The following is a 14851-nucleotide window of genomic DNA, read 5'->3' as shown; positions in this document are numbered from 1 at the left end:
TTGACATCTGAATCAATGTACGATTTGTTATGGCCTGTGGCCTGGGGGAAGCAATTCAGGTAATCAGATTCCTTTGTGTGGTTAACTTTCAATAACTTGAGCATTTAGTCTCCCTCCCTACCCTGCTGGCGACCTGAAAGTTATATGAAATTACTGGACTCGAAATAGATCAGCCAGCTTTGATTCAGTTCAGTCGAGAGTTCATCGAGCTGTAGAGTTGGAAAGATTAGCAATACTGAAAATGCTACTGTTAGCAGCTGGTGACTGCAAAAAAAATGTGTGTGTGTCTGTCTATATTTGTATATATTCAAACTTTGCATAGAGGCGATACAGGGTGTGTCATTTACATTCTGGGGCCTTTCAGCTGATGCACACGCCCTCCTGCTCTGTACGTTACTGTGGAATACTAGTAACCATAGCTGTCAACTTACAGATTTGAAAATAAGGAACCAGCAGCCTCGAAAATAAGGGATCAGCAGCCAAAATAAGGGATTTTGCTTGGCTTATGAGTTCCATCGGCCCTTCCCTGTCCAAGATGGAGGGAGAGAGACTCTCGCCCACGCTGCCTGCAAGCCTGGCATGAGGTGGTTGCGGCGCGGCCACTGAAGCGCCGCCCTTCTGCATCCCTCCCCATCCCCTCCTCTTCCTCCTCCTTCAGGCCGCCTCCTTAGCCGCCGCCGCTGCCATCTCCGGCTTCCCCTGGCAGTGCGGCGGAAGTCTCGCAAGAGAGGGGCTGCCTGCCCGCCCGCCACCACCCGTCTCCTCACGACGCGCCCCTGAGGGGGGAAAGGGAGAGACGGAGACACGGCAGCTTGTGCGTGCTCTGTCTCTCGAGGCAGAGGACCCCAAGCCGCTGCTTCCCTACCGAGCTGGGCGAGCATGAAACCCCGGGAAATTTAAGGGACATCATCAATCCGGGACAGCAGCGGGACACGGCGCTGGGATAAGGGAGTTTCCCACCAAATAAGGGACAGTTGACAGCTGTGCTACTAACTCTTCCTGCATTTCCAGTGGGCTCTGATAAGGAAAAGTCCTGGGGTGTGGATTTACTCCGTCGGCATCCCTGCGTCGAGTTTCTCTGGTCAGCAAAAGTAGGATTCCGCAGGCAAGTTGAAGAAGCAAGCAGTGGTCAGTAGACCTGATCTTTGTTGCAACAAGGTTCAGACACACAAAGAGTAGGAACCCCAAGCACTTTTAAGACCTCTCCCCATTTCCCATAATACGTTTTTCAACAGCATCATTGATCACAAATATGTCAAAAAGTAGGAGTGTTTGGCATGTAGAAACATGAGCCCATCACCCACCCCTGTCAATAACCCCAGTTCCTCTTCCCTAAGGAACAATAAAGATACTTACACATCCCCCTAGCTTTAAGGCTTTCCTGTGCTTCTCCTTTGGAAGTATCAGGATTCAATCCACCATCCTGATGGGTTTCTGCCTGGGGTATGTGCTGCCCTTGATGGCCTCCTGCCTCCCATTGTGTGGCTAAGTTCACACCTTATGGAGGGTGTTAGCAGAGAAATCTGAGGGCTCCCTTGGACAGCAGTCAGGAATACCAGAGCAAAACAGCAGCCAGTAGGCTTGGTCTTTATTGAAGACTGTTGCGACAGGACTCCCACCTGCCACAAGGTGGAACAAGATGGAAGCCCTGAACAAAAGGGCCCCCAAACTTTTATTAGCTGATAATCCCCATGTTACACACCCCCAAACTACATCATGGTTACATCATGAAAGGGGAGGTGTGGTGGCAGTAATCTGAGCATCCTGGACCCTGCCCCATGGTTCTCCTTGCCCTCCACCAAACACCCATCAAGTGTAACAAGAGAGATATTTACATTTCCCTGTTTCCCAGCCAAGTTCATCACACCCTTTTGTCTTCATCTGGGTTTGTTATTTCTGGAATGGCTACCTGTCTGGCACTCGGGTATCAGGATGCCAGGGATCATCACTCAGGCAGAGGGGCTGCTGAGGAGCTGAGCTCACATGTCTATATGAAGTTTTCCCTGTGAGCCAGTACAGAAATACAATTATCAGTGAATTGTTACATTTTGTATTCTGCAGTAGAGGCCCTTTGAATAGATAGGAAAAAACTGTGATGAAGGGTTTTGTGGGGACAAATCACAAGAGTCACAAAAGCGATGGTGCTGATTTTGGTAGTGGGCTGCATGTGCATGATATCTGCTGGAGGGGCAAACCCCCCCCCCCACCTATACATAAATTCCTGCAACTAGGGGGAAGGAGTATGTGACCTTTTGCTTAAGGGATTATGGATTCCCATCTTCCAGAGGAGTCATTAGCCCTTGGAACCAAGGAAATCAGTCAAACCGGTGAATTTTGGCAATTGTTTTATTCTGTACTGGATAGGAAGAGGAAACAGTATGAAACATGGGATCCGCTTATTGCTACAATTTTATAGACTGCTTTTCTGAGCCTCTGCTGTTCTGTATTTAAGGTGCCTGTGCCAAAGGTTATTGTCCTGGCTTTCGTTAGAGGCTGTGCTGGGGACTTGGGATTTTGGGTGTCATTTAACCGTCGTTTTGTGGGAGTCTTTCCCACAAAACCTTCCAAGACAACAATCATAGAATCGGAAGGGACCCCGAGAGCCATTATGTTTTTATGTGTTGGAAGCCACCCAGAGTGGCTGGGGCAACCCAGCCAGATTGGCGGAGTATGATTGGTGAAAAGAGGGAAAGTAAACTTACATTAAGATCAAGATAAATTTTCAGGATAAAAATTTTGAAGAGAGGGAAAGGATTTGCTGAAATGGATAATTGACTTAGAATACAAAAAAGGGAGGTGTGAGGAGGTCAGGGAAACAAGCAAATGAAAGATAAGTTATGGGAAGGTTCGATTTGTTTTTTTTAAAATTGTTTCTATTTTTTTTTTTATTGTGATGTGTTGTTTTGCTATTGTTTAATTTGGTGTTTTTTCTTTTGCTTTTTTGTAAACTTAAAACCTTAATAAATACTATTTTTTAAAAAAACAGATTGGCGGAGTATGAATAAATATGATGATGGTGATGATGACTGCCATACTGTGTGTGCCTTGCAAGGAGTCTAACCCATTGAAGGCAGGGGCACTTTGGGTGGTAATCAATAAAATTTCACTCTGAGTAGACCCAATGAAATGAATAAATGTTGCTAAGTTGATTTCAATAGGTCTACTCCATGTTGCTGATTTGCCACTCATCAAATCACCTGATATCACAGTGACAGCAGGGGATTCCTTTTTCCTGTGGTGGCCTTGCTTTGCAAAATAATTATATATATATATATATATATATATGCAGGTTTTGGTGTCCTCGGGTGTCTTCCCGTGTAAAAGTTGGGGTGTCTAGGCGACGTTTCGACGAGGTCTCACTCGTCATCTTCAGGCTGGTGCTTTCGGCTTCTTGTTACTGGAACAAGAAGCCGAAAGCACCAGCCTGAAGATGACGAGTGAGACCTCGTCGAAACGTCGCCTAGACACCCCAACTTTTACACGGGAAGACACCCGAGGACACCAAAACCTGCATACCTATACCCGTGAAAATCTACGAAAGCATATATATATATATATATATATATGCAGGTTTTGGTGTCCTCGGGTGTCTTCCCGTGTAAAAGTTGGGGTGTCTAGGCGACGTTTCGACGAGGTCTCACTCGTCATCTTCAGGCTGGTGCTTTCGGCTTCTTGTTACTGGAACAGAGCAGGATCTCAGTGTTTGAGTTCCTATAAATACTGTTGAGGGGTGTGGTGTATAGCCTCCAATGTTCTGGGCCGAGAGGAAGTTCCCAGGCTAGTGTGCCTTTTCTTCTTTTGTTCCTTAGTTGCTTGAGGGATATCTTGAGTGATTTCTTGAGTGATATCCTGAGTACCACTTAGGTGGGTTATTAGGTGTGGATTAGTTGCTAAAGCCTTTGTGTCTTGACCTCTTGGCTTTAGCAACTAATCCACACCTAATAACCCACCTAAGTGGTACTCAGGATATCACTCAAGAAATCACTCAAGATATCCCTCAAGCAACTAAGGAACAAAAGAAGAAAAGGCACACTAGCCTGGGAACTTCCTCTCGGCCCAGAACATTGGAGGCTATACACCACACCCCTCAACAGTATTTATAGGAACTCAAACACTGAGATCCTGCTCTGTTCCAATAACAAGAAGCCGAAAGCACCAGCCTGAAGATGACGAGTGAGACCTCGTCGAAACGTCGCCTAGACACCCCAACTTTTACACGGGAAGACACCCGAGGACACCAAAACCTGCATACCTATACCCGTGAAAATCTACGAAAGCATATATATATATATATATATATATATATATATATATATATATATAATCTCCTGCCCATCTGGCTGGGTTTCCCCAGCCACTCTGGGCGGCTTCCAACCAAATATTAAAAACAACACAGCATCAAACATATAAAACTTCCCTAAACAGGTGTTCAGATGTCTTTTAAAAGTAAAATAGTTGCTTATTGCCTTGACATTTGCTGGGAGGGCATTCCACAGGGCGGGCACCACTACTGAGAAGGCCCTCTGCCTGGTTCACTATAACCTCACATCTCGCAGGGAGGGAACTGCCAGAAGGTTCTTGGCGCTGGACCTCAGTGTCTGGGCAGAATGATAGTGGTTTAGCTGGTGATATGTCACAAAGTTCCAAACCAGCTCCACCAGCTCAGACGTTGTGGTATATCAGTATATCTCAATGTTTAGTTGGTGGCATATCACAGTGTTGAAAGTCTGATATTGCAGAGCCCTACTTGAGAATTACAGCTGAACCTTCGGTTGTGGTTTATCTCCCCCAGACAAACCGAGATGTGAGACCTGGGTTTGGGGATAACATCTCAGCAGCCAAGACAGAGGTGCCACCAGCTGCTCTGTAGAGAAAGGGAAGTGAGCTCAAAACAGCTGACTTCCTGCTGATTTGCAGCTTCGGTGCTAAATGCTTTGCTCAAACCTTCCACCAAATTTGGTTGGGGGGTGGGCAGTGTTAGTGAGCTGCCACTGTGCAGAAGTGTGCAGGGCCAGAAGGAACATTTTGGCAGCAACAGCAGAGGTTATCAGCTGGGTTATCAAGACAGAACGCCTGCTCTGTGGAAGGCTGTTTAATGCTTTGTGCAGACTCACCATACCAGTGTTTCTTAATCTCTGGTTTCCCCAGCTTTTGTTGGACTACAACTCCCATCTTCCCTGACCACCGGTGTAGCGAAGTTGGGAAATTTTGGTATGTCAAACGTTGGTTCGCGCAGGAGTGAGGCATTGCGGGAGAGTTGAAATGGCGGACTTCTGGGAAATGGGTATCTGGTCTCTTTAACCGTAAAACTCCCCGTCTTTAGAAGTGTGAGTCAATTACATCCTGACTCTAGGCAGGATGAGATGTTATCTGATCTGCGGATCCTGGCACATCTTGAGGGTGCATTGGGTGTGAAAAGGTTCAGGAGGCTATCAAAGTAATTTACAACTCAAGAGCCTGGTATGTGTCAGAGCAGCGTGAGAAGGGAGAGGAAGTCTTTTGATCTCAAGGTCTCTGAGCCTAAACAAAGTTCAGCTGTGCTGGCCTCCTGGCAATCAGGAGATAGTTTCTCAGCAAACAGCCATTGGTGTGGTGGGAGCTGTACTCTTGACAACGGCTGGGGACCCAAGTGGGAGACACACTGCAGAGTCTATCTACGTGCTCCAGTGTATGCACCTTTTACTGGGTGGGGAGAAAAGTCAGGGATGCTGGAGAAAGTGGGCTGCCCAGTGGTGAGCCCGTCCCAGTTGTTGTTGCCCTGAAGGGGAGACCCCCAAAGGGGTAATAAACCCTTTAATATGGTCTTTTCTGTGGCAGATAGGTGACGGAAAGCTGAGACATTTCACAAGCCGAGACATTTTGCTGCAGGGCTAATAGTTTTATGCCTTCCGAAAGGCAGGGGAGGTTTTCTTTTTGTTCCTTGTTTGTCTTCCCTGTCCTTATTTGTTTCCTTTTTGCAGGAGAAAACGCCGGCCTGGTTGAGGTGTTCCGCCGCGAACGCAACCATGACAAGTCACCCCTTGGTAGAAACCCACAGTTTCTCCTCGAAAGAAGCGCAGCAGCTGCTCCACAACAAGTTTGTTGTGATCATGGGCGATTCCAGTGAGTATCTTCTCGATGTGGCAATTAGGATGTGGTTTGTTCCTCAGCTGCAACAATTCCTGGCCTTCGAAACACAGGTTGGGTGCCTTTTCTCTTGCCGGGAGTATGAAAACAATTCTCTGCCCTTGTCCTTCGGCGCGTCCCTCCCTCCTCTCTCTGCCTCTCCATCTCTCGAGCGCAGCCTCACTTCCTCTTTCAAACTGCCTCTCTGTATATTTCTATCTTGATAAATTGGAAACATGATCTGCGGAAACTCTGTGGTTTGCAGATCTTGATGCTTAGCGTGTGGCTGAATGATGATGTGCTTCTTAACTGCTTATCGTGCTCAATCCATCTGCTTGCTAAAACCTTAAAGCTTTTTTGTTGTTGAGGATATGCAACCCATCATTTGCCACTCTGCATTACTACCAGCAAATGCTTCCCAACAACAGAGATCTTTAAAATAAATTAATAATAATAATAATAATAATAATAATAATGATGATGATGATGATGATGATGATGTTATACCCTGCTCATCTGGCTGGGTTTCCCCAGCCACTCTGGGCAGCTTCCGACAAAAGAATAGAAGAAGAAGAAGAAGAAGAAGAAGAAGAAGAAGAAGAAGAAGAAGAAGAAGAAGAGGAGGAGTTTGGATTCGATATCCCGCTTTATCACTACCCGAAGGAGTCTCAAAGCGGCTAACATTCTCCTTTCCCTTCCTGCCCCACAACAAACACTCTGTGAGGTGAGTGGGACTGAGAGACTTCAGAGAAGTGTGACTGGCCTAAGGTCACCCAGCAGCTGCATGTGGAGGAGCGGGGAAGCGAACCCGGTTCACCAGATTACTAGTCTACCGCTCTTAACCACTGCACCACCAGTACATTAAAACATCAGTCATTAAAAGCTTCCCTAAACAGGGCTGCCTTCAGATGTCTTCTAAAAGTCAGATAGTTGTTTATCTCCTTGAATCTGACAGGAGGGCGTTCCACAGGTGGGCACCACTACCGAGAAGGCCCTCTGACGGGTTCCCTGTAACTTTGCTTCTCGCAGGGAGGGAACTGCCAGAAGGCCCTCGGAGCTGGACCTCAGTGTCCAGGCAGAACGATGGGGGGTGGGTGGGGTGGAGACGCTCCTTCAGGTTTACAGGGCCAAGGCCGTTTAGGACTTTAAAGACAGCACCAACACTTTGAATTGTGCTCAGAAACGTACTGGGAGCCAATGTAGGTCTTTCAAGACCACTCCCAGTCAGCATTCTACCTGTCGCATTCTGGATTAGTTGTAGTTTCTGGGTCACCTTCAAAGGTAGCCCCACGTAGAGCACATCGCAGTAATCCAAGCGGGAGATAACTAGAGCATACACCACTCTGTTGAGACACTCTGCGGGCAGGGAGGGTCTCAGCCTGCATACCAGATGGAGCTGGGAGACAGCTGCCCTGGACACAGAATTGACCTGCGCCTCCATGGACAGCTGTGAGTCCAAAATGACCCCCAGGCTGTGCACCTGGTCCTTCAGGGGCTCAATTACCCCATTCAGGATTAGGGAGTCCCCCACACCTGCTATCCCCCTGTCTCATAATCTGGTGAGGGAGCCAGTGTGGTGTGGTGGTTAAGAGCAGTAGACTCGTAATCTGGTGAACCGGGTTCACATCCCTTCTCCACATGCAGCTGCTGGGTGACCTTGGGCTAGTCACACTTCTTGAAGTCTCTCAGCCCCACTCACCTCTTTGTTGTGGGGGAGGAAGGGAAAGGAGAATGTTAGCCGCTTTGAGACTCCTTAGGGTAGTGATAAAGCGGGATATCAAATCCAAACTCTTCTTCTTCCCCCCAAAACAGTACTTCTGTCTTGTCAGGATTCAACCTCAATCCATTAGCTGCCATCCATCCTCCAACCGCCTCCAGACACCCACACAGGACATTCATCCCCATCACATCTTTGGGAGATGTGGGTGATTGTGCCTCCTTCAACTTAGCATCGCCCCCTTTGCACCGATGAATGATCCCAAGGGATCCTCTTGGACTGGTGCAGACGTGATTTGGAGTCAAGAGTGGGTCTGTCCTTGCAAGAAAAACCTATTGCGGTTGCCTCCGTAGTGGGCATTTATCGTGGAAGTGCAACACTCACTCACGTGCTACAGGGCATCTGTACCAAACGATGCCAAAACAACCCCCTCTCATCTTTCCTTTGTTCGGCATCTATTTATCTAAACAATGCAGCTACATGAGATCACAAATCATTCCCAAAGTAAAATTGTAAATGTGCTTCTCTGCCTGGATAGCTCAGCTGGTCAGAGCATGGTGCCGATAACGCCATGGTTGCAGGTTTGATCCCTGTGTGGGACAGCTGCATATTTCTGCATTGCTGGGGTTTGGGGCTGGATCAGTGCTCAGCAACCTTTTTCAGCCATGGACCCTCCACTGTCCCTCGGGCGATGTGGTGGGCCAGACTATATTTTGAAAGAAAAATATACAGTGGTACCTCAGGTTAAGTACTTAATTCATTCCGGAGGTCTGTACTTAACCTGAAACTGTTCTTAACCTGAAGCACCACTTTAGCTAATGGGGCCTCCTGCTTCCACTGTGCTGCTGCTGCGCGATTTCTGTTCTCAACCTGAAGCAAAGTTCTTAACCTGAAGCACTATTTCTGGGTTAGCAGAGTCTGTAACCTGAAGCGTATGTAACCTGAAGCGTATGTAACCCGAGGTACCACTGTATATTAAAATGAATGAATTCCTATGCCCCACAAGTAATCCAGAGATGCGTTTTAAATAAAAGGACACATTCTACTTATGTAAAAACACGCTGATTCCTGGACCATCTGCAGGCCGGATTGAGAAGGCGATTGGGCCGCATCCAGCCCATGGGCCTTAGATTGCCTAGCCCTGGGCTAGATAGTCCTGGGTAAAGGTAAAGGGACCCCTGACCATTAGGTCCAGTCGTGGCTGACTCTGGGGTTGCAGCGCTCATCTCGCTTTATTGGCCAAGGGAGCCGGCATACAGCTTCCAGGTTATGTGGCCAGCATGACTAAGCCACTTCTGGCGAACCAGAGCAGCGCACGGAAGCGCCGTTTACCTTCCCGCCGGAGCGGTACCTATTCAGCTACTTGCACTTTGACGTGCTTTCAAACTGTTAGGTTGGCAGGAGCTGGAACCGAACAACGGGAGCTCACCCCGTTGCGGGGATTTGAACCACCGACCTTCTGATCGGCAAGCCCTAGGCTCTGTGGTTTAACCCACAGCTCCACCTGCGTCCCAGCCCTGGGTAATCTTGGTCTAATTTGAGACCATCAAACTCCCCTCGACACAAAGAAGCCTTTCTCTTTTCTGATCTTTCATCATGGTTGAAAATAGGGATTTGCAACAATATGTTTGCATATTGTTTGCAACAATATGTTGTGGAGAACTGTAGAAGAATAGCCAGTGCCCTTGCGGGGATATTGTTTCTGGTTGCATATCACCCCCAGAAAGTTTTTATTTTGATACCATACTGTACTGAAATGTTTAAATGTTTCTTTGTTTGCCGTTGAATCTTCCCACGACACTTGCTGTGCTCTCCCGCCAGACCGGTGTGATGCACTGCACCTTTTGAGAACCACTGCCCCAAACCCTTTGCGGTGCAGAAATCTGTTTGCTCCCCACTCCAGAGCAGTTTGTGCTCAATATGTTCCTTTCAATCTGGGTTGACTCTAGATCCTGCTTTCCAGGAGAGTGGCTGTGCCTGTTTGAGACACTTTAAAAGCTCATTAGGTTATCCAAACCGTTCCTTGCCTGCATGGTGCCACAGGTCGACGAGAAAGGAAGTGGAGATTACAACCCCCCCCCCAATTTCTTTTTCTTTTATAGTGGTACCCCTGGTTGCGAACGGGATCCATTCCGGAGCCCCGTTCGCAGCCTGAGCAGAACGCAACCTACATCTGCGCGTGTGCGGGTCGCAATTCACCGCTTCTGCGCATTGTCAGTGTTTGTAATAATAATAAAAAAAGGTTCTGACCTCCCTTTGTCACCGCAGCCTGGTCCTCGGACGCTTGTCGGCATAAAAGAGTCCACGAGAAGAGTATCCTTGCAGAGTACTTTCTGCTTTTATTCTTAAAAGACTCTTCAAAAACGACTGTACACATCCACACTACCAGATTTCACTAACCAGCCAACCAACCAACCCAAACAAAAACTAACATTTCTCACTCTATATATACAACCTGGTGCAGGCCGCTGACTCATGCTGACTCATCCATCCTCAGTGTTTATAAACACAGTTGCATACAATTGCTTATTAAAATTCCATCATGTCCCATTTCACCCTCTTAAATAGGTTTCTTAATATATTCTATTCCCCCCTCTTAAATTTCGCATTTGAAAAATTATTTTTTTAGTAGACCAGAGAGAGTTTCCAGTCCTCCTTGAAAGATTCTAGATTTGTGTCTCTTATCAGAGCTGCCAGTTTTAACATATTCTGCATATTCCATGATCTTCATCAGCCATTCTTCATTTGTCGGTATTCCATGCCGCTTTGGCTACACGCAGAAACACAGTTGAAGTTTCCTTTGCAATCTATATCTTTGTCAATCTGTTTTCAAATGGATTATGCAGGGTAATGCAGAATCACACCAGAAAGGCGTTTCGTTTTTGGAACGAGCCCAGTTTCTCCAGAAGTGCTTCTTGGAGGGGGAAAATATGCAATAGATCTAGATCATGGGTAGGCAAACTAAGGCCTGGGTGCCAGATCCGGCCCAATTGCCTTCTAAATCTGGCCCACAGATGGTCCAGGAATCAGCGTGTTTTTCCATGAGTAGAATGTGTCCTTTTATTTAAAATGCACCTCTGGGTTATTTGTGGGGCATAGGAATTCATTCATATTTTTTTTCAAAGTATAGTCCGGCCCCCCACAAGGTCTGAGGGACAGTTGACTGGCCCCCTGCTGAAAAAGTTTGCTGACCCCTGCTCTAGATTGTGTGCGGACTACATAAAAACCCCCTCGTATTTAGTCTCCATAGATTCTAGAATAAAATGTTTGTATGCAGCCTTAGTCGACAAGACATGTTTTCTTCCCATTCTAGTTTACCGATCGATATACAAAGACCTGATCGTCATCCTGCAGGCCGACAAGCATCTCACTGTTGATCAGCTGAAGAAAAAGGTGGTTTTTTCTTTAAAGTATTTTCATAGAATCCTAGAATTTTAGAGTTGGAAGGGAGCACAACGGTCAAACCTAAATGTCTCACGGACACAGCTGCTGCACAAGCAATAATTGTGCAAACTTGTGCTTGGCTGTCCCAGTTCAGGGCAGAACTGGATCCGTATTCCCTGATCAATAACCTCTCCTTCTGGGCAACTCCTTTTATTCAGGTACAGCAGTCGCTGTCTAAACTTAGAGGGGGGAGTCCGACTTGTTGGACAGTTCTGTTTGGCAGTAGGATGGAAACAGGGGGGTTAGGTGGCTGTTGACCAACCGAGAACCCCCTCATTCTGTGGTTCTCTGGACTGAGACTTCTAGGAGTAGTAGTAACGTAAATAGTAAATTTTATTTATACCCCGCCCTCCCTGCCCAGAGCCGGGTTCAGGGTGGCTAACACCAATAAAATCACAGTAAAAACATAATGGGGGGGGGGGACCCAATTTAAAATACAGGTTAAAATGCAATTTAAAATGCAGCCTCATTTTAAAAGTAGCTGATAGATCAAGACCGTAAGGGGAGGGAAACATAAGGGTCAGACTGAGTCCAAACCAAAGGCCAGGCGGAACAGCTCTGTCTTGCAGGCTCTGCGGAAAGATGTCAAGTCCTGCAGGGCCCTGGTCTCTTGTGACAGAGCGTTCCACCAAGTCGGGGCCAGTACTGAAAAGGCCCTGGCCCTAACTGAGACCAATCTAACCACCTTGTGACCTGGGACCTCCAAAATGTTGTTTTTTTGTAGACCTTAAGGTCCTCCGCGGGGCATACCAGGAGAGGCGGTCCCGTATTAATGCGTTGGTTGGCCGCAAGGGGCTTGCAAAAGAGTCCTTGTGTATGATCCTGATCTCTACTTGCAGGGAGAGCCGTCTTTTGAGAACGATAAACTGGTGAAATATAGTGGGGTAGGCTGCGGGAACAGATACCAGGAGGTGCGCGAGTTCCGCTCGGATCACCACCTGGTGCGATGCTACTTCATTCCCCGTGTTTATTCGGACTACATGGAAGACATCTTGGACGACCTCCAAAGAGAGCCGAAACCGGACGTGGTCATCTTCAATTCCTGCCTCTGGGACCTCAACAGGTAAGGGGGGCTTACCTGTGGCACCAGGGTCCTCTGCTTCCGTGTGTGGGCTTCTCTGAGATATCTGGCTGACCTACGCTTGGAAACTGGGTGCTGGGCTCTTGCTGTCTAGATGGACCAGCCTTGTTGTGATCCTGCAGCCTCTGCCTTGTGTTATCCAGCCCTTCGTTGCTGATCCCTGACCAGAAACCTCATATGTCTCTGCATCAGCTGAGATTTGGGATGCTTTTGTTGCTGCTTTATGCAGGGACTTAGCAGAAAAAACTGTGCTTCCCTCTCCTTAAAAAATAACCGCTGGAGCAGTTAGTCATGCAGAGATGCGTCACGCGGCTCCTGCGGGCTTTTCGACCAGGAGGGAGAAGGGACTGACACGGCCAGTCAGTCCCTTCTCCCTCCTCGGGGAAAAGCCTCAAAACGAGGTCAGGGAGCAGCGCAAATGTGGCGCTCCGCCTTCCCGCTGCCCCCCGAGCTTGTGGGGGGAAGCGCTGCTTTCCCCCACTGCCAGCCTCAAAGACCAGACTCTCCTGGCTTCAGCGAAAGCAACGCGAAGCCTCCGGAGCGCGGAGGGAGCCCTCCTTCTGCGCTTCGGAGGCTTCGCGTTGCTATCGCTGAAGCCAAGGAGCATGCATTCGCTCCATAGGACGCACACACATTTCCCCTTCATTTTTGGAGGGGGGGGAAGTGTGTCCTATAGGGCGAAAAATACGGTAAATCAAATCCACCCCAGCACCCTTTAGCTTTCTTGGCCAAGACCAATGCTGTTATCCTTTTGTGTCTTCCCACCAAGATCCTGATGGTCTCCCTTCTTCCATGCAGGTACCAAGAGAAGGTCTCCAGGGAGCTTCGGCTGCCGAAAGCCATCAGGCAGTACAGGCTTAACCTGGGAAAGCTCTTTGAGAGGCTGGATCAGGTCCTTCCTCAGAACTGCCTTGCCATCTGGAACACGGCTCTCCCTATACGGAAAGAGCCTTCAGGAGCCCTCTACAAAGAGATGGAGAGAGACTACTGCTCAGCTGAGGTGAGTGGGGGGCCAGCTCCCACCCAGGGTGGGGGGGGTCAACCAGCCCCCTAGCTCCCCCCCACAACATGTGGGAATGTTAAAGATTGTAGGAAAGGATATGTCGAATAAGTATTATCCTCCTTTCACTCGCGCAAGTAAGTAAGGGATGCAGCAGACCAGATTCTCCTCACTATAGTTGGAAGCTAGTTTGCAGATTTGTTTGAATCTCTTAGTTTAGATTATTTCCTGGTGTTCCCCTTTTGATCCTGGGTTAAACCACAGAGCCTAGGGCTTGCTGATCAGAAGGTCGGCGGTTTGAATCCCCGCGATAACGGGGTGAGCTCCCGTTGCTCGGTCCCTGCTCCTGCCAACCTAGCAGTTCAAAAGCACATCAAAGTGCAAGTAGATAAATAGGTACCGCTCCGGTGGGAAGGTAAACGGCGTTTCCGTGCGCTGCTCTGGTTCGCCAGAAGCGGGTTAGTCATGCTGGCCATGTGACCCGGAAGCTGTACACTGGCTCCCTCGGCCAATAAAGCGAGATGAGCGCCGCAACCCAATCCGGCCACGACTGGACCTAATGGTCAGGGGTCCCTTTACCTTTACCTTAAAAGAATAATAGTAATAGTAATACAGTGGTACCTCAGGTTACATATGCTTCAGGTTATATACTCCGCTAACCCAGAAATAGTACCTCGGGTTAACAACTTTGCTTCAGGATGAGAACAGAAATTGTGCTCTGGCGGCACCGCGGCAGCGGGAGGCCCCATTAGCTAAAGTGGTGCTTCAGTTTAAGAACAGTTTCAGGATAAAAACGGACCTCCGGAACAAATTAAGTACTTAACCCGAGGTACCACTGTAATAATAATAAAATTTTGTTATACCCCACCCTCCCGAGCCAAGACCGGGCTCAGAGCGGCTAACACCGAATATAAATACAGTAAAGGTAAAGGGGCCCCTGACTATTAGGTCCAGTCGTGGCCGACTCTGGGGTTGCGGCGCTCATCTCGCTTTATTGGTCGAGGGAGCCGGCGTACAGCTTCTGGGTCATGTGGCCAGCAGGACTAAGCCGCTTTTGGCAAACCAGAGCAGCGCACGGAAACGCCGTTTACCTTCCCGCCAGAGCAGTACCTATTTATCTACTTGTACTTTGACGTGCTTTCGAACTGCTAGGTTGGCAGGAGCAGGGACCGAAGAATGGGAGCTCATTTCCCTATTTTCCAGGGATGTCCCTGATTTACAGAAGCCTTCCCGGTTTCCGATTTGATCCCAGAATGGCCCGCTTGGGTGTCCTTATTTTCATTGGAGAAATGTTGGAGGGGACGGAGTTATCCGATCCCCAAGCTGTCTGAAGGGAATCCTGTATAGGGAATTTTTTTTAAAAAAAAGTTTAATGTTTTATTATGTTTTTATATATGTTGGAAGCCGCCCAGAGTGGCTGGGGCAACCCAGTCAGATGGGCAGGGTATAAATAGTAAAATTATCATTATGGGATGTCCCTATTTTCATCGGGGAAATGTTGGAG

At 48.1% G+C, this 14851-nt stretch overlaps 1 protein-coding gene across 4 annotated transcripts in view; it reads left to right on the top strand.

Annotated features, from left to right (window-relative positions):
* LOC114604325 (PC-esterase domain-containing protein 1B-like) overlaps positions 1 to 14851 on the top strand; it is a 40069-nt gene that overhangs the window by 18052 nt on the left and 7166 nt on the right. For 3 of the 4 annotated variants that reach the window (XM_028744359.2, XM_028744360.2, XM_077933712.1), the window contains exons 2-5: positions 5961 to 6102; positions 11136 to 11215; positions 12106 to 12329; positions 13146 to 13347. In XM_028744359.2, the coding sequence (XP_028600192.2) occupies positions 6006 to 6102; positions 11136 to 11215; positions 12106 to 12329; positions 13146 to 13347 (603 nt within the window). In that variant the 5' untranslated portion in view covers positions 5961 to 6005. Of the gene's footprint in view, positions 1 to 4558; positions 5212 to 5960; positions 6103 to 11135; positions 11216 to 12105; positions 12330 to 13145; positions 13348 to 14851 lie in introns of those variants that run through there. The other variant, XM_028744361.2, reaches the window with a different exon arrangement.

The sequence above is a fragment of the Podarcis muralis genome, chromosome 9, assembly GCF_964188315.1.
Source record: "Podarcis muralis chromosome 9, rPodMur119.hap1.1, whole genome shotgun sequence".
Lineage (NCBI taxonomy): Eukaryota > Metazoa > Chordata > Lepidosauria > Squamata > Lacertidae > Podarcis > Podarcis muralis.
Note: the sequence above shows the minus strand (reverse complement) of the source record. Positions and strands in the feature narration are given on the sequence as shown.